At 41.7% G+C, this 19210-nt stretch overlaps 1 protein-coding gene and 1 long non-coding RNA gene across 3 annotated transcripts; one reads left to right on the top strand and one right to left on the bottom strand.

Annotated features, from left to right (window-relative positions):
* Window positions 1–202: 202 nt before the first annotated feature.
* Window positions 203–2223, bottom strand: LOC148269230 (uncharacterized). Its single transcript, XR_015821075.1, has 3 exons — window positions 1870–2223; window positions 1492–1659; window positions 203–443 (listed from the first exon to the last, which is right to left on the bottom strand). It is a non-coding gene; the product is annotated as an uncharacterized LOC148269230 (long non-coding RNA).
* A 9938-nt stretch (window positions 2224–12161) lies between these two features.
* Window positions 12162–16620, top strand: LOC110808781 (protein DSS1 HOMOLOG ON CHROMOSOME V-like). Of its 2 annotated transcripts, none has more exons than XM_022034387.2 (3): window positions 12162–12317; window positions 12670–12782; window positions 16268–16620. In XM_022034387.2, the coding sequence occupies exons 2-3, from the start codon at window positions 12692–12694 to the stop codon at window positions 16411–16413; spliced, it is 237 nt and encodes a 78-aa protein (XP_021890079.1). In that variant the 5' UTR covers window positions 12162–12317; window positions 12670–12691; the 3' UTR covers window positions 16414–16620. The 2 variants fall into 2 exon arrangements, with proteins under 2 accessions (XP_021890079.1, XP_021890085.1); XM_022034393.2 differs by lacking the exon at window positions 12162–12317 and adding an exon at window positions 12331–12479.
* Window positions 16621–19210: the final 2590 nt, after the last annotated feature.

Genomic DNA, 19210 nt, shown 5'->3' with positions numbered 1-19210 from the left:
AAAATTTCCAATTCACAATTTTATTATCTATTTACTTAAATTAAAATTATCTAATTTAAAAATTTATCAAAAATTAAAATTATCAAGTTGAAAATTTTACTTATTTTTTAAATTAAGAATTTTGCTAAAAATAATAATTTAACTAATTTTTATTAAAATTACAATTTGTGCATAAATTAAGTTAACAAAAAGAAAATTTTTATTTGTAGCAGCCCCGGAAATTCATAATGGAATTTATATTATAAATATCAAATGCGGAAGCGAAGTCAAAATTTGAATAACATCCCTTACACTGAAACCGAAACGTGCTCACAAAATATAAAAGATTAAACTACCTAAAGGAGAAACTTGAAAGTAAAAACTACGAATGTGACTATGGAGTCTTTAGGCGTCCCCTTCGTCGTCCTCCTGCGGAACCGGCTCGGGAACGATGTCCTCTTGATCTGAAATGATTAAATAAGGAATGAGCTACACTAGCCCAGTAAAGACATCACGATATCTCACCGTCACATAGGTAAAGGTGGGTAGGAAACACAAAAAGACCAATGGAGCATAATTTACAACAAATTCTTTAATCGATAATAAAACCTTTACCATTTACTTACCTCGGTGAAATTCATAAAACAATATACGAAAGCAATAACATCATCATCATCATCATGGAAATATATATAAGAACTGTATAACATAATACCTATCACACCTTTCGTAATTCAATCGTTACACAACATATTTTTCTGATTCACCAACCCACTAGTATCCATGGGGATCCATAGGGGTCCCGCTACCCGTTAATCCTTAACACTTGAAATCCATTCTAGGGCCGTCCCCATACTTCATCCGGTATGGGCGCCAAACCATAAACCTCATTACCTCGTCCGGTATGAGGGTGAAACGGGCCGTCCCCATACCCCGTCCGGTATGGGCGCCAAAACATAGACCTCATTACCCCGTCCAGTATGAGGGTGAAATGGGCCGTCCCCATACCCCGTCTGGTATGGGCGCCAAAACACATAAGATCTCCATACCCCGTCCGGTATGGGAGACCACAATCCCGGTAGGGTTCCCTACGGACCCGGTCCGTCCACCATCTCCCAGGATATCTAGTCAGGCTGAACACATTATACCATTACCCATTTACATAATTTTTCATTCTCTTTTTCCTCAGTCAGCATCATTAATCCACATACAAGCAAGCAAACAGTAGTTTATGCTAAACAGACAACATACAGCATCAATATCCCGGTCATTTAATCCATAATCAATAAAATAGTAAAATATGCACACGAAACTATAAAATGAAAACATTGAACCTCATGCTGCATTTAAAACTGTAAAACAGGCCAAATAACAGTTAACCGACAAATACACTAGACTTGGGCTCCATTAGCGACCTTAAGCAATTTCACACATTCGTTGATTCATGAAATACCGTTTTATCATTTATTGAACTTTAAAACCGTGATAGGAAATAGGGTGAGGGGTCCTTACTCGTTTCGGGGTCCGAACACGGCTTCACAGTGCGCTTGCAGGCTGTCCCTAATTTTTCCTGAATTTTTCTCAGGGAACTGAAACGCACTACTGGTACCGGCGGCGGCGCTCTCGGGTGCGGCGGCTCTCCGACTAGGTTCGTGTTTTGGTGATTCGGCTCCGGTCAACCTGTAGAAAAAAGAATGGTGATCACGGTGATATAAAAATTGCATCAAACGGAGGCCGGGAAGGGCCTCATCGGAGGCAAAAACCGAGAAGGGGCGCGGCGGCGCCGCTGGGCTTCGGCCGTGTATTCCGACCGTTTGGTCGGGATTTTGGCTCCGATTTGGCCACAGGAGGAATCAGCGTGGAAAAACGAGTCAGGGGTACGAAATTTACCTCGATCGGCGGTCGAAAATTCCTCCGGTGCGGCGGCGGGTGGCGGCGGCCGGCTTCTGGTTCGTCTTCTCCGGCGAGCGGCAGGCGGCTAGGGTTTGTGGTCTGGTGTGGGGGTTCTATTTATAACCCTTTGCCTTTTGATCTCAGCCGTCCATTTTGTTTTAATCTGGGCCGTCCATTTTTGATTAAATCTGGGCCGTCCGTGCGTTTAAATCTGGGCCGTCCGATCGCACGCTTGATCTGGGCCGTCCGATCGCACCTACGCAGATCGCCAACGTGGCCCTTTTTGGAACGATGTGGTCTTGCCACGTGGCAGGTCCCGGTTGGCCGGGACTGCTGACCGGGCCTGCTGACGTAGCTGCCGACGTGGCTTTTTTTTTTTTTTTTTTCGGCCCCTTTCCGGGCGCTACAACTCTCCCCCCCATAAAGAAATTTGGTCCCCAAATTTGGCTCATTACTCTTGATCAAACAGATGAGGATATTGGGCCCTAAATTCTGATTCCAGTTCCCAAGTCGCCTCCTTGGGCGTGTGGTTCTGCCACATGACTTTTACAAATGATATTTCCTGGTTGCGGAGTATTCTACTTTCTCGGTCCGTGATACTGACCGGTACTTCTTCGTAAGACAAGTCCTCTCGGAGTGGAAGTGGTTCATGAGCCAAGACATGAGAAGGGTCCGGATTGTACTTACGTAGCATAGATACATGAAACACATTATGAACCCGGGAGAGCTCAGGAGGCAGTGCAAGTCTGTAGGCAGTGGTACCAATCTTGTCTAAGATTTCAAAGGGTCCAATATATCTGGGGTTTAATTTTCCCCTCCTGCCGAACCTACTAATTCCCTTGAAGGGGGTGACTTTAAGAAACACCCGGTCGCCTTTCTCAAAGGCCAGGTCTCTCCTCCAAGTATCAGCATAACTCTTCTGCCTGCTCTGAGCTGTCTGGATGTTCTTCTTGATCTTAACTATCTTGGACGTGGTTTCTTCTACCAAATCCGGGCCAAACAATCTTCTATTGCCCACTTCTTCCCAACAGATCGGCGACCTGCACAGACGCCCGTATAGCGCCTCGTATGGGGCCATGCCGATGCTTGCTTGGTAACTGTTGTTGTAAGCAAACTCTATCAGGGGTAGGTGGTCGTCCCAATGGCCCCCGGAGTCAAGGACACAAGCTCGGAGCATATCCTCCAGCGTACGAATTGTCCTCTCTGATTGTCCATCGGTTTGGGGGTGGAAAGCAGTACTAAGAGACAGCTTTGTTCCCATAGCTTGCTGGAAACTATTCCAAAACCGAGAAGTGAATCTGGGATCCCTGTCGGATACCACTGTTACTGGAACTCCATGCAGTCTGACTACTTCCCGGATATACATTCTTGCCAACTTGTCCAAAGGATCAGTCATTCTGATGGCCAGGAAATGGGAAGACTTAGTGAGTCGGTCAACAATTACCCATATAGCATCATGTCCCGATCGTGCCTTGGGTAGTCCCGATACGAAGTCCATGGTGATATGTTTCCACTTCCACTCTGGAATCGGTAAAGGCTGAAGTAACCCACCCGGGCGTTGATGTTCTGCTTTGACCTGCTGACATACCAAGCACTTAGATACAAAGTCGGCTATATCTCTCTTCATCCCATTCCGCCAGAACCGAGGTCGCATAGTCTGGTACATTTTTGTACTTCCTGGATGCATGGCGAACCTTGAACTATGGGACTCTGTCATGATGTCTCTTCTTAACTCACTGTCGTCTGGGACACACACTCTGTCCTTGAAACGAATCAATCCGTCGGCGGAGATCTGAAATTCTGAGCTCACTCCCTGTTCTGCACTCTTCTTACGGGTTACTAGGGCGGGGTCGACTGACTGGGCTTCCTTTATTCTTTGAATTAATTCGGGTTGGACTGCTAGGTGGCCCAAACATGTGACTCTCTTCAGGTCTCGCAGGAGAACCTGCTGTGTAGCCCCAATGGACCTACATTCTGAAACCATCAGATGGGCTAGGGTGCCTGCACTTTTCCTGCTGAGGGCATCGGCCACCACGTTGCCCTTACCTGGATGGTATAGGATGTCACAATCATAGTCCTTGAGGAGTTCCATCCACCTTCTCTGACGCATGTTGAGATCCTTCTGGGTGAAGATATGCTTCAAACTCTTATGATCGGTGTAGATCTGAAAGGTCTCTCCATACAAATAATGGCGCCAGGTTTTCAAGGCGTGTATGATGGCGGCAAGCTCCAAGTCATGGGTAGGATAGTTCTTCTCATGATTCTTTAGCTGTCTAGACCCATATGCTATAACCTTTCCATGCTGCATTAGGACACAACCCAGGCCCAGATAGGAGGCATCACTATAAACTGTGTACCCTCCTGATCCACTCGGTAGAGCCAGCACTGGTGCAGTAGTCAGTCGCTTCTTCAACTCTGAAAAACTCCTCTCGCAGTTCTCATTCCATTCAAACCTTGCATTCTTCTTTGTGAGTCGGGTTAGAGGAGCTGCTAGACTAGAGAACCCTTCGACAAACCGGCGGTAATAACCTGCCATCCCTAGGAAACTGCGAATTTCCTTAACTGTTGTCAGCCTTTCCCAACCAAGTACCGCTTCAACCTTTTCGGAGTTCACCGACACCCCTTCCTTCGATATAACATGTCCTAGGAAGGCGGTTTGTTCGAGCCAAAATCCACACTTGCTCAACTTCGCATACAACTTCTTTTCTCTGAGTACCTGTAGGACTTGGGCAAGATGATGAGCATGTTCTTCCCTACTTTTTGAGTAGACTAAGATATCATCGATGAACACGATGACAAATTGGTCCAAGAATTCTCTGAAGATTCTGTTCATTAGATCCATAAAGATGGTCGGGGCGTTGGTTAGCCCAAACGGCATAACCAGGAACTCATAGTGTCCGTACCTGGTTCGGAATGCCGTCTTGGGGATGTCTTCTGCTCTCACTTTTACCTGATGGTAACCTGATCGTAGATCTATTTTAGAAAAGACCTGTGCACCCTGCAACTGATCGAAAAGGTCATCAATCCGGGGAAGAGGGTACTTGTTCTTAATTGTTACCTTGTTTATCCTTCTATAATCAATGCACAGTCTCAACGTTCCATCCCCTTTCTTTGCAAAAGTAACCCCGGCACCCCATGGGGAAATGCTGTGTCTAATGAAGCCACTGTTTTGTAGCTCAGTGATTTGTTTCCTTAGCTCTTCCATCTCGATGCGGCTCATTCGGTAAGGAGCTACCGAGATGGGCTGGGTTCCTGGCTGTAAGTCTATGGTGAACTCGACCTCTCTGTCCCTTGGTAGACCGGGCAGTTCATCCAAAAATACGTCTGGAAAGTCTCGGACTACTGGAATCTCTTGGATACAAACTTCTTTCTTGGGTTTACCTAGTTAGGGAAAATACAATATTAAGGCATTGGGAATTAAGAAGAAAAGAATTTGTCATTAGGGAAAATCAGTACCGAATAATTTTATTAACTTGTAAATGGCTCCTCGTTTGAAGGATTAAATACAATCTTTTTATTAAAGCAGTCTATGGTGGCGTGATATGCCGCTAGCCAATCCATTCCTAGGATTACATCAAAATCCCCTGTGTCTAACCCTATCAGGTCTACCCTCAATTTCCTATCTGCTATCTCCACGGCACATGCCCTGTAGACAACCTCTCCTAGCAATGTCTCCCCCCCAGCGGTAGATACAAGCAATAATGAATCAAGTCTATCAGGTGATACACAAATTTTGGAAGAACATGTGAAATAAAAGAATGTGATGCACCAGTATCAAACAAAATATGAGCAATGTGGCCAGAGATAGTATACATACCATGTACCACGTCCGGGTCTGCGTCGGCATCCTTCTGGGTAAGGTTGTAAACTCTGCCCTGGATTGGAAGCCTCCCTTGATTCTGGTTCCTAGGGCACTCCCTCGCATAGTGCTGGGCACTGCCGCATATGCGACAGGTGTTGTTGAGGCGGTAGCAAGGTCGGTCCCCATGATCCCTGCCGCAGTACTGGCAGATCTTCCCACGTGCTGCCCCCATAGCCTGAGGAGGGGCCTGGACGGCAGGTCTGGGCCTCTTATTGGGTTGGACAGGCATGGTAGGCGCTGGCCTGCGGAGCGGGGCTGAGGGTCGGGAACTTCCCGCTAGCTGAGGGCGAGTGTCGAAGCTCCTTTCTATGATCTGCGCCTTTGCCAGGACTGCCGAATATGTCTCGAGCTCTATCACCAATAAGTGCTGTCTGATCGCCGGGCGGAGGCCCCACTGGAATTTCCTAGCCTTTCGGCCCTCATCCAACAATGTCTCCAGGGCATGTCGGCCCAGCTCTAGGAACTTGCGGGCATACTCCGACACTGTCATATTACCCTGGACCAATTGAGCAAATTCCATTTCCTTTAAATGTTGGATGTGTTTAGGGAGATACTCCACATGGAAGGCCGCTAGGAACTGCTCCCAAGTAACTGGTACAGGCAAGGTGGCCCGCTTGAGCTCCCACCAGCGTACTGCTTCCCCTACCAGCATGTAGGAGGCAATGGCAGCCCTCTGCTCAGGAACTACTCCCAAGGTCTCAAAAGCTCTCTCAGTCTCTGCCAGCCAGTATTGGGCCTCTTCGAAAGAGGATCCCCCTGAAAAAGTAGAAGGGTTCAGTCTCCTGTACCTCTCTATGAAGCTGGGGTCGATCAAGGAGGGAGCGGGGTCCCGAGGTAGAGGGACTGGGGCCGGCTGAGGGTGAACTGGGGGACCCTGTGGTGGCGCCTGCTGATGTGGTGGGGGCACTGGAATTTGCTGTGGCGGCACCTGTTGGTACTGTGGCTGTGGTACCGGATCGTACCGCGACTGTGGTGCCGGGTGGTATCGTGGAGGAACAGGCTCCTACCGGGGTGGGTCGGGATCAGCCTGCTGTAGCGGGGGCTCAACCTGCGCTAGTGGAGGAGGTCCCGGTAACTCCCTTCTCTCCTCTTGCCTTCGTTGGGCAGCTGCGAGAGCCTCCACCATCTCGAATAGTCTATCTAAATCCTCCCGAATTGAATTATCTGAGGCCGCTCGGTTTAGTGGGGGCCTTCCTCTCCTCATTCCTGTGTACCTGCATTCACAAGGAATGATTGAGTAACAATATATCGGTGAGTATTTCTCTAAGGCACATTAGTGTAAGGGATGGGTCCGAGGAAATGCGGCTCTGATACCAACTGTAGCAGCCCCGGAAATTCATAATGGAATTTATATGATAAATATCAAATGCGGAAGCAAAGTCAAAATTTGAATAACATCTCTTACACTGAAACCGAAACGTGCTCACAAAATATAAAAGATTAAACTACTTAAAGGAGAAACTTGAAAGTAAAAACTACGAATGTGACTATGGAGTCTTTAGGCGTCCCCTTCGTCATCCTCCTGCGGAACCGACTCGGGAACGATGTCCTCTTGATCTGAAATGATTAAATAAGGAATGAGCTACACTAGCCCAGTAAAGACATCACGATATCTCACTGTCACGGAGGTAAAGGTGGGTAGGAAACACAAAAAGACCAATGGAGCATAATTTACAACAAATCCTTTAATCGATAATAAAACCTTTACCATTTACTTACCTCGGTGAAATTCATAAAACAATATACGAAAGCAATAACATCATCATCATCATGGAAATATATATAAGAACTGTATAACATAATACCTATCACACCTTCCGTAATTCAATCGTTACACAATATATTTTTCTGATTCACCAGCCCACTAGTATCCATGGGGATCCATAGGGGTCCCGCTACCCGTTAATCCTTAACACTTGAAATCCATTCCAGGGCCGTCCCCATACCCCGTCCGGTATGGGCGTCAAACCATAAACCTCATTACCCCGTCCGGTATGAGGGTGAAACGGGCCGTCCCCATACCCCGTCCGGTATGGGCGCCAAAACATAGACCTCATTACCCCATCCGGTATGAGGGTGAAATGGGCCGTCCCCATACCCCGTCCGGTATGGGCGCCAAAACACATAAGATCTCCATACCCCGTCCGGTATGGGAGACCACAATCCTGGTAGGGTTCCCTACGGACCCGGTCCGTCCACCATCTCCCAGGATATCTAGTCAGGCTGAACACATTATACCATTACCCATTTACATAATTTTTCATTCTCTTTTTCCTCAGTCAGCATCATTAATCCACATACAAGCAAGCAAACAGTAGTTTATGCTAAACAGACAACATACAGCATCAATATCCCGGTCATTTAATCCATAATCAATAAAATAGTAAAATATGCACACGAAACTATAAAATGAAAACATCGAACCTCATGCTGCATTTAAAACTGTAAAACAGGCCAAATAACAGTTAACCGACAAATACACTAGACTTGGGCTCCATTAGCGACCTTAAGCAATTTCACACATTCGTTGATTCATGAAATACCGTTTTATCATTTATTGAACTTTAAAACCGTGATAGGAAATAGGGTGAGGGGTCCTTACTCGTTTCGGGGTCCGAACACGGCTTCACAGTGCGCTTGCAGGCTGTCCCTAATTTTTCCTGAATTTTCCTCAGGGAACTGAAACGCACTACTGGTACCGGCGGCGGCGCTCTCGGGTGCGGCGGCTCTCCGGCGAGGTTCGTGTTTTGGTGATTCGGCTCTGGTCAACCTGTAGGGAAAAGAATGGTGATCACGGTGATATAAAAATTGCATCAAACGGAGGCCGGGAAGGGCCTCATCGGAGGCAAAAACCGAGAAGGGGCGCGGTGGCGCTGCTGGGCTTTGGCCGGGATTTTGGCTCCGATTTGGCCACAGGAGGAATCAGCGTGGAAAAACGAGTCGGGGGTGCGAAATTTACCTCGATCGGCGGTCGAAAATTCCTCCGGTGCGGCGGCAGGTGGCGGCGGCCGGCTTCTGGTTCGTCTTCTCCAGCGAGCGGCAGGCGGCTAGGGTTTGTGGTCTGGTGTGGGGGTTCTATTTATAACCCTTTGCCTTTTGATCTCAGCCGTCTACTTTGTTTTAATCTGGGCCGTCCGTTTTTGATCAAATCTGGACCGTCCGTGCATTTAAATCTGGGCCGTCCGATCGCACGCTTGATCTGGGCCGTCCGATCGCGCCTACGCGGATCGCCAACGTGGCCCTTTTTGGAACGACGTGGTCTTGCCACGTGGCAGGTCCCGGTTAGCCGGGCCTGCTGACGTGGCTTTTTTTTTTTTTTCGGCCCCTTTCCGGGCGCTACATTATTATTCATACATAAATACATATGTAACACCTAAGTAATTTAATTTTTATCTTACTATTTTTATTTTTATTTATATTTATTTGAATTTTTTAGATTTTTAATTAATTTAATTTGATTTAATTTAATTTAATTTAATGAAAATAAAAATAATAATAATGATAAAATTTGGTAAAAATATTATTTGGATTTAATTGAAATTGATTTTGGAGAAAATGGGTGAAATTTTGGATTCTGGGAGTGTTTTTGAAAAGAAAATCAGAAACCGGGGGTTAAAACACAATTTTAAAAAGTTGTGCCACGTCAGCACCCACGTCAACAGCCACGTCAGCGGCCTGGTCAGCAGCCCCGGCCAACCAGGACACGCTGCGTGGCAAGGAGACGCTGACCAGGGGACGAGCCACGTGGGCGATCCGCGTGCGTGCGATCGGACAACCCAGATCCGTTCCTGCGCGCACGGATGGCCCAGATCAAACGTGCGCACGGACGGCCCAGATTCACGCGTACGGATGACCCAAATTCAATTGGGCACGGACGGCCCAGATTGCATCGCGATGGACGACCCAAATTTAATCCCAATTAAATCGCGATCGGACGGTTCAGATTTAATCTTGATAGACGGTTGAGATTAAAAGGCAAATGGTATAAATAACCCACCCACACCTGACCACAAAACCCTAGCCGCCAGTGCCTCGCCGGAGAAGAAGAACCAGACGCCGGAGGAGCCGGCTGCTGTCACCCGCCGCCGCACCGGGGAAGTTTTCGATCGCCAATCGAGGTAAATTTTCTCTCCCTGGCTCGTTTTTCGATGCTAAGTCCGCCTATGGCCAAACCGAAGCCAAACCACCGGCCAAACGGCCGGAAAACCCAGCCGAAGTCTAGCGGCACCTCTGCGCCCCCCCTCTGTTTTTGACTCCGATGAGGCCCTTCTCGGCCTCCGTTCGATGCAAATTTTATACTACTGTGATCACCGTTCTTTTCTCTACAGGTTGATCGGAGCCAAACATCAAAACGCGACTCATGCCAGAAGAGCCGCCGCACCTGAGAGCACCGCCGCTGGTAAGTTTCGATTTTTCGTGATTTTTTGGCTCACCGAGGGCCTTAGGGTTGTTTTATCACAGGGACCGATGCAAGTGTGGCCGAATTCGGCCGAAAACGGCCAACCCGAGGTGAATCACCGCCGCTTGCGGCAGCGCCGTCATCGGAGCACGGCGGAGCCGCCGTGCCGGAATTTCGATATTGGCTGAAAGGGGCCCTAGGTGTGATTTGGGATTTTTTGGGAGACGTGCAGGTACCGGTAGTGCGTTTCAATTTTTCAAAAAAAATTCAGGAAAATTAGGGACAGCCTGTAGGCACACTGTAGAGTCGAATTCAGATTTCAAAACAGGTAAGGACCCCTCACCCTATTTCCTATCACGGTATTAAAGCTAAATAAATAATTAAATTGTACTTTATGACTTTATAGATGTATAATTGATTAAGGTTGTCAATGGAGCCCGAGTCTGATACAGTGTTGGTCTGTTATTGTTTGATCTAATTTTCAGTATTAAATGCAGTATGATGTTTGATGTAATTATGTTATGGTCTCGTATGCATAAATCATGGTTTCTTTTATTATGGTTTGTATTATGATGAACCTGATACTGTGTTGTCTTGTTTGGTGTCAATTACTGGTTTATATGTTGTGTATGATTGGATGATTGAGATCAAGGAAAAAGGCAAAAAGGTTATATGAATTGATGAGTGGATAATGTGGACAGCCTGACTAGATATCCTGAGAGATGGTGGACGGACCGAGTCCGTAGGGAACCCTACCGGGAACGTGGTCTCTCATACCGGACGGGGTATGGAGACCTTATGTGTTTTGGCACCCATACCGGACGGGGTATGGGGACGGCCCGTTTCACCCTCATACCGAACGGGGTATTAAGGTTCATGGTTTTTGGCGCCCATACCGGACGGGGTATGGGGACGGCCCTGGGATCAGGTTGTAAATGGTAATGATTCACGTGTAGCAGGGACCCCCTATGGATCCCCAGGGATACTAGTAGGCTGGTAAAAGTGGAAATCTGTTTCTGATGATTGAAATGTAAATGTATGATATGTGTTATGTTATAAAGTGTGTATGATTTCATGATATTATAAAGTTATTGTTTTCATATGTTGTTTTCATGGATTTCACCGAGGTAAGTGGACAGTAAAAGTTTTTATATTAATAAACGAGTTCGTTATAAATTATGCTCTATTGGTCATTTTTGTTTTCTACCCACCTTTACTTCCGTGGCGGTGAGATAGTGTGATGTCTTTACTGGGCTGGTGTAACTCATTCCTTATTTAACCATTTCAGATCAGGAAGACGTTGTTCCCGAGCCCGTTTCGCAGGAAGACGGCGAAGGGGACGCCTAAAGACTTCATAGTTATATTTATAGTTCTTATTTCGAGTATCTCTTTTAGTTAGTTTGTTCTTTCATGTTTTGAGTACGTTTTGGTTATTGTGTAAAAGATTTTAATCAAAATTTTTATTACGCTTCCGTATTTGAGATTTTTAGTACATATATTTCATTTAAATTTTTGGGACCGTTATACATATATGTATATTTGAGTAAATTAATAAACTATCTTTAATGTTTGATACTTATTATAGTTTATTTATAAATAGTCTTTTTGTTATTACTTGATAGCTAACGTTCTTTATTTGTTTTAAATGTTTAATTTTTTTAAATTTTTTTAATAAAAAATGTAAAATAATTAAATTATTTGAATATTTTAAAAATAATTTTAATTAATTAATTAAATTAATAATAATATTAAAAATATTTTTTTATTATTAATTATTTATTAATTTAATTAATTAATTAAAATTATTTTTAACTTATTTTTTAAAATATTCAAATAATTTAATTATTTTAATTTTTCTAATGAAAATAAAAATAAAAAAAATTAATCATTTAAAAATTAAAAAATCAAAAAATGAAATTGTAATAAAATATTAAAAATTAAATAATGATAAAAAATTAAAAATTAATTTAATAACTTACCCAGTATATTTTGGAAAAATTTAGACATGACAAAGCCAGGCACAGAGAAATCGAACCCAGCCCATAATCATTAGCCCCAAACCCAATATTCCAGATCACAATTCGACACCGTATACTACCAAACTCCACGAAGCAATTTTTACGAGCATCAGCAAGAGACCTCTTCACTGATCCTAGTCTCTGCAGCTTTCATTCTCTTGGAATTGTAAATCTCTCTCTCTCTCTCTCTCTCTCTCTCTCTCTCACACACACACACACACGCACACACAAATATTTCATGAGATGTGTGGTTTTCTACACGGGGTTCTCTGTGTTTGAGTCTATGCTGCTGGTTTAAAATAAAGCGGTGTTGCAGAAGAATTCGAGAGTTAGGGTTTTATTTTTCAGCCATTTTTACGCAGTTTTTCCTTCTTCTTTTTTAATGGAAGCCATTTTTTCCTAGCAAGTTTGTTAAGTTCAGCTTTTAAAAAAAAAAAATTCTCAATTTGCTTTCAGAATGGAATGTCACTCGTATTTGGGCTTGTTTTGCTTAATTAATTTGGAAGTGAGATTTGCAGGTCTGGCAAGTTTTAGATAGCAATGGAGAAGGAACCCAAGGCAGCGACTGAGGATCCCAAAATTGATTTGTTTGAGGACGATGATGAGTTTGAAGAGTTCGAAATCAATGAAGGTAACTTAGTTCTTAGGCATATAAATGGTGTAGTGGATTAATTTATTCGATTATATGTTGGTTTTACCCACGTTCCTCATGTGAATGATTTGTTTCGTGATTAGCTACAATTCTGGTTTTCTTTTTTTTCTCCCCTTTCTTACTCTTAAGTTGGCTAGTTTGATGCGTATTTTTTTGAAGGAATTCATGTAAACTAAGCACAAGGTCTTGATAGTGAGTTTGCAATTATCTGATATTTCAAAAAAAAAAAAGTGAGTTAGCCATTATCTAAATATATATATTTCCATAGACATTGGGTTATTGTTTCATTTTGAGGTGACTTTATGAATCTTTGTAAATCACAAAACAGTCCAGTGTCTGATTGAGATGATGATAGAAATTTTCAGTTAGAGTAGGATGGTCTGATATAGGATTTCAATATGTGATGGCCATGCAAAATGCAACTGTTTTAACAGGTTCCTGTGTTGATGCCACTGCTATATAGTGCAATGGGTTCTTGATTTTATTCCAATACATGGTTTAGCTCGGCACCTTCATTTAAAGGTTTTAAGCTGTGATAAGTTGGCCTCAGGTGCACAGGTATATGTAGCATAGCAGGATAGGTCTAGAAGAGTACAAAAAGGGATAGAAAACCAATCCACAATCATGGGGATTGGCAGCAACAACAGTCACAAGAATGTTAGCTAAAACTGGAGGGCTATTAAGCAATAAATCTAGTGACTGAATATTAGTATTTTTTATTTTTAAGCAGTATGTTCAATAATGATTAATCACTCATTTATTTTTAATGTGTCCGGATAACCTAGAATGATTAGAATACATAAATTTATCTAAAAAAGATGATTGGAATACATAAATAAGAAAACAGAATAAAATAAAACTTCTAACTATAGAAGCAAAATCCTTAATAAGTAATAAGCTTATTCTGATAGCTCATAAATAGGCTAAATACCCCCCACCTCCCCATCTTTGGCCCTGGTTATATTGTGGGAAGATTCAGATTACACTCTATTAACCATTTCTATTAGAGTTAACAACAGCCCTATTTTCCTTTTGGTGTCTTTCTTAATTTCATCCACCCACTTTCCAGCTAGAACTGCTTTTCCCCTTCTTAATCTTCTTCCACATAATCAGTATTGTTTGATACTCTTCTGATCTATCCCTTTTACCCTCGTTGCATAAACTTGATGACCTCATACAAGCTATCAATATTCTGCTTCAATACCTTAGATATATTTAGATGTTTTCTGCTTCTTTCATTCTCATGGAAAGTAGCAGCAAAGACATAACATGTTTGACCTTCTCAAGGTACCAAATCTTGTTAGGCCCCCGCATCATCTTCACCATCATCATAAATGCCATCATCAAGGTCTACATTTACTGCTAACTGACTTTAGGAGTTGCTTGCTCTTAGGGATTGGCTAATAGCTATCTTTTTGTTTTGTTAGGATATTCTCATCAGCTATCCTGTTCCTCTAGGAATCTATTTTTACATCATTGAAGCCACTTCTACTAAAATCCTTCAAAGGAACATCTTGCATGCTACTACCCAGATTCCTAACCTTGAGCTTAACCTTTTTAGCTTTGTTTTCATTTCCCAGATTCTCCAAGTTGCTTGAGTCTTTCCAATTTGTTTGAGCAAGTTGTTGAACCTTTTGGAATCAATACCACCATGCCTTTATTCATTACTGGCTCAGAAAGAACAGTTGTTGGAAGCCTCGTCGGATTCTAGAAATAACCCCATCTTCAGAACAGGTCATTTTCTGGGAAGATTTAGCTTCAGAAATGTTACTAAGTAAAGCCGAACTGCATACTTCTAAAGTAGCTTTCCTTTTTCGGACAGAGAGTAGATAGCAATGAGGAAACCATATGGAACTTTGAATGTGGCTGTGAGTCATTCCAAGGCTGATGTGATGTATTACTCTGCTTCTTTCTCATGGAAATCATCGTATTACCAAATCCCAAGTCTCGTCAACCCTCGATGGAGACCAACAAGGTCAAACAAAGTTTAATTTGATTCCTTCTGGTTTGGGTACAGGTCAGATAGTTGCCTGGCAATGTGCTTTGAAACTGAAAAATGGCTGGGGAAAGATGTAACTAAAGAGAGGGTTTTTCGAGGATGAAAAGGGGACCATCTAATTCAATCCAAGTGATAACAGCCTGTGGTTTTGTTGGGTTGCTGCCTCAAACTGTAACTCACTGTTATGTTTTCTGTTGCTGGCCAAATTACCTAGAATCATTCATCTCTCTTTCTTCTCTCCCATGGCCTTGACGCATTTTGATTTTAACACACAAAAAAAAGGGAAAAGAGAATAGGGCTGCGCTTAATTTAAGAGAAATGGTTTTAAAAGGGTGTAATTTGTATATTTGGACAATTTGAGATTTATACAATTAGAAGTGTTAGACTGCAATTTCATATAAATGCAAAGTATAAACGCATTTTTAGATAGTACCTAAAAAATTACTGATATTCTCATTGAATTGAGTGCCTAATAATGACCTGTAATTTGGTTGTTGTCAAGCTGTGATTGTGGATTGGATTTTCTTCTCTTTTATCCTATCCTTCTAAACCTATTTCACTATGTATGTCATAGGATTTATCATCATTTTCTCTTGTTTTCATAGTTGGTGGTTTTATAAGTTCCAGGCAGGTGGCCGAGGAGGGAGGGTGATGCAGGGTAAGTTCCGAGAAATATTTGAAAGAGAAAATAGGCATTAGGCAACTAGAATAATCAAGGTAGGGCTTGATTCATATATTATTGCAACCAGGTGTAAAAAAGAGAATAAATAAATCTGGAAAAGCAAATAAACAAGGCTAATGCTTTCCTTTTTTATAGATTATAGTCGTAAATAGAGCAATTCTAGTGCTAGAAAGGTAACCCCAACCAAAAATGAAACAGAATCCTAAAAGCAATAAAAGATCTAAATATAACTAGTCTCCTAATCAATAATATCTCTTAAAACTGTAAAAACTTAAAAAAGTTAAAAGACTCTTGTACTAATAATACTGTAGGAAAGCATTTGCATTGATATGAGAATACAACTTACCAGATGGCTTAGATGGTCCAACAAAAATGATATTACAAAGGCAATAAAGCAGTTAAAATAAAACATAACTCTCTTCAAGTGCTAAGTTCTGATGGGGGAGGAGATGAAATGTTTAAAACTTTTTTATGGTATCAAATGAATCAATATGCTACTCTTCACATTTGAGAAATTATTCTCTTTATGAGAAAATGGATGATACAGGTAAGACTATCCTTAAGATGGTGAATGTTAGGATCTCCTATGAATAAAATTGCAATGTCAGGTATTCTCTCAATAATTGTGACTACCATTGTGCTAGGATATTTTACATGTTGAAAAATGCCTGTTCTGATACCTGTAGTAGATGATGTTACACTCAATGTAGTTCAATATAAAGAAATACAGAAGGAGCTTTTTGTTAGTATTACTTAATTTGGTCACTCTTTCTATATTGACAGAGTGGGATGACAAGGAAGAAGGAAAAGAAACAACACAGCAATGGGAAGATGATTGGGATGATGATGATGTCAATGATGACTTTTCTATGGAGCTGAAGAAAGAACTTGAGAGCAACACTGAGAAGAGTTCAAATCATTTCGAGTGATATTTCTGCCTTATTTTAAGACAGATGAACCATGTCTTAGTACTCAAAAACCCTCCTGATTTGGTGAAAATTGATAACTTGATAGCAGGACTTGAAAAAAGAAGTGTTTAAAAGCGAGCATGTTGCTTGAAGGTGTAGCTCTAGCATGTTTTATATTTACTGGTTATGAAGTTTTATATTTACTGGTTATGAAGTTTCGTGTTTGCACGTGCTGCAATTTCAGATTTTGTTTATTCTCTGGAGGCCGGTAGTGTTCAATTGTAGATTTTCATAGTTTAGATGTGATGATAACAAACTGATGGTAGTCTCTTTCTAAATTGTTGTAATAAAAAATAATCAGTGTTTAGTAAAATACTTTAATTAGATATTATTAAAATATTTGTATTTGGTAATAATAAATGAATAAATATTATATTAATATAATTATGTTTTTATTTGTTTTTCGTCATAAGCATTTTAGAAGTTAAAATAAATATATTTATTTTATGTATTCTATATTAATGTTATATATTTAGTAATTAATTAAAGCTCATTAATGATTTTTGTTTACTTCTCTTTAAAAGCAAATTATGTCCAATTGAACCTTTTGAAGAAGGCAGGCAATAAACAAATATTTCATTACATAAAAGTTTGTTTATAAGCACAGTTTTGCTTTGAAAAAAAAGCAACTCAAAAGGCTTTTACCAAACATTGCATAAACCACTGGAGTGCTTTGAGTAAATAAAAATTTGTTTTTCTTTTTTTTTTTTTTCCGTAAAATGTATTATAAATACTTTTATTATTTACATTTTATCTGTATATTATTAATTTTAAAAAGACAAAAAAAATAAGAATTTCAAAGATTAGGACAATGATGCATATTTCTCTTCAATAATGTTTTTCAAGTACCTAATAAACATGTTGTTCTTTACATTACCATGCACAAATTTTGGACATTGAATTTTTCTTTTTGGAAATTGGAGCATTAATATTTAAGAAATTTATGATTATTATAATCACCAAGTTTTTTTTTAAAAAAGATGGTTTGATTTTCTTTTTCCCCACATTGAAGCATCAATCAAATGCCATGTAACACCCAAATTTATTACTTTTATTTTTTTAATTTATTTTAATTTATATTAGAATTTTAGTTTAATTTTTTAATATTTAATTTATAAGATTTTAATTTAATTTAATTTAATTTAATGAAAATAAAAATAATAATAATGATAAAATAGGGTAAACTTTTTTTTGGAATTTAATTGAAATTGTTTTTGAAAAAAATGGGTGAAAATTTGGATTCTAGGGGTGTTTTTGAAAAGAAAATCGAAAATCAGGTGTCAAAACGCAATTTACGAAAATTGTGCCACATCAGCATCCCAGTCAGCAGTCCCGGCCAACCAGAACACGCCGCGTGGCAAGAAAGCTAACGTGGGAGACCACGCAGATGGAGCCACGTGAGCGATCCGCGTGTACGCGATCGAACAACCCAAATTGAATCACGCACGGACGACCCAGATCAAATCGCGATGGACGGCCCAAATTTATTTTTATTTTAATCGCGATCAGACAGCCCAGATTAAACCGTGATGGACGGCTGAGATTAAAAAGAGAAGGTTATAAATAACCTCACCCACACCCGACCCCAAACCCTAGCCGCCAGTGCCCTCACCGGAAAAGAAGAATCAGTTGCCGGAGGAGCCGACCGCCGCCACCCGCCACCGCACCGGAGGGTTTTTTGACCGCCAAACGAGGTAAATTTTCTCTCCTTGGCCCGTTTTTCGAAGCTGAATCTGCCTATGGTCAAATCGGAGCCAAACCATTGGCCAATCGGCCGAAAAACACCACCGAAGTCCAGCGGCGCTGCCGCGGCTTCCTTCGATTTTTGCCTCCGATGAGGCCCTTTCCGTTTCCCGTTTGATGCAATTTTTACACCACTGTGATCACCGTCATTTTCTCTACAGGTTGACAGGAGCAAAACATCAAACCGCGACTCGCGCCGGAGAAGCCGCCGCACCCGAGAGCTTCGCCGCTGGTAAGTCTCAGTTTTTCGTGATTTTTTAGCTCACCGAGGGCCCTAGGGTTGTTTTATCGCAGGAACCAATGCCGCGGACGGGCAGTGCCACGGTGGAGCCACTGTGCCAGAATTTCGATATTGGCCAAAAAAGGACCCTGGATCTGATTTGGAGTTTTTTGGGATACGTGCAGGTACCGGTAGTGCGTTTCAGTTTCTCGAGAAAAAATTCAATGAATTTAGGGACAGCCCGTAAGCACTGTAGAGCCGATTTCAAACCGTGAAACAAGTAAGGATCTCTCACCCTGTTTCCTATCATGGTATTAAAGTTTAATAAATGATAAACGTTATTTTATGGATTAATAGATATGTATAATTAATTAAGATTGCTAATGGAGCCCGAATCTGATGTATTTTTCGGTCAGTTGTTGTTTGATCTATTTTTCAACTTTAAATGCAGTATGGTATTTAATGTATTTATTTTATGGTTTCGTATGCATGAATCATAGTTTCTTTTATTATGGTTTGAATTATGGTGAGCCCGATGTTGTGTTGTTTGTTTGGTGTTCATTATTAGTTTACGTGTTTGTGTATGATTGGATAATTGAGACCAAGAAAAATGGGAAAAAAGTTATGTGAATTGATAAATGAATAATGTGGATAGCCTGACTAGATATCCTGGGAGATGGTGGACGGACCGGGTCCGTAGGGAACCCTACCGGGAATGTGGTCTCTCATATCGGACGGGGTATGGAGACCTTATGTGTTTTGGCGCCCATACCAGACGGGGTATAGGGACGACCC

This window comes from Carica papaya, chromosome 1 (genome assembly GCF_054855325.1).
Source record: "Carica papaya isolate Zhongbai chromosome 1, ASM5485532v1, whole genome shotgun sequence".
Lineage (NCBI taxonomy): Eukaryota > Viridiplantae > Streptophyta > Magnoliopsida > Brassicales > Caricaceae > Carica > Carica papaya.
This window is presented reverse-complemented; position numbering and strand designations above follow the sequence as displayed.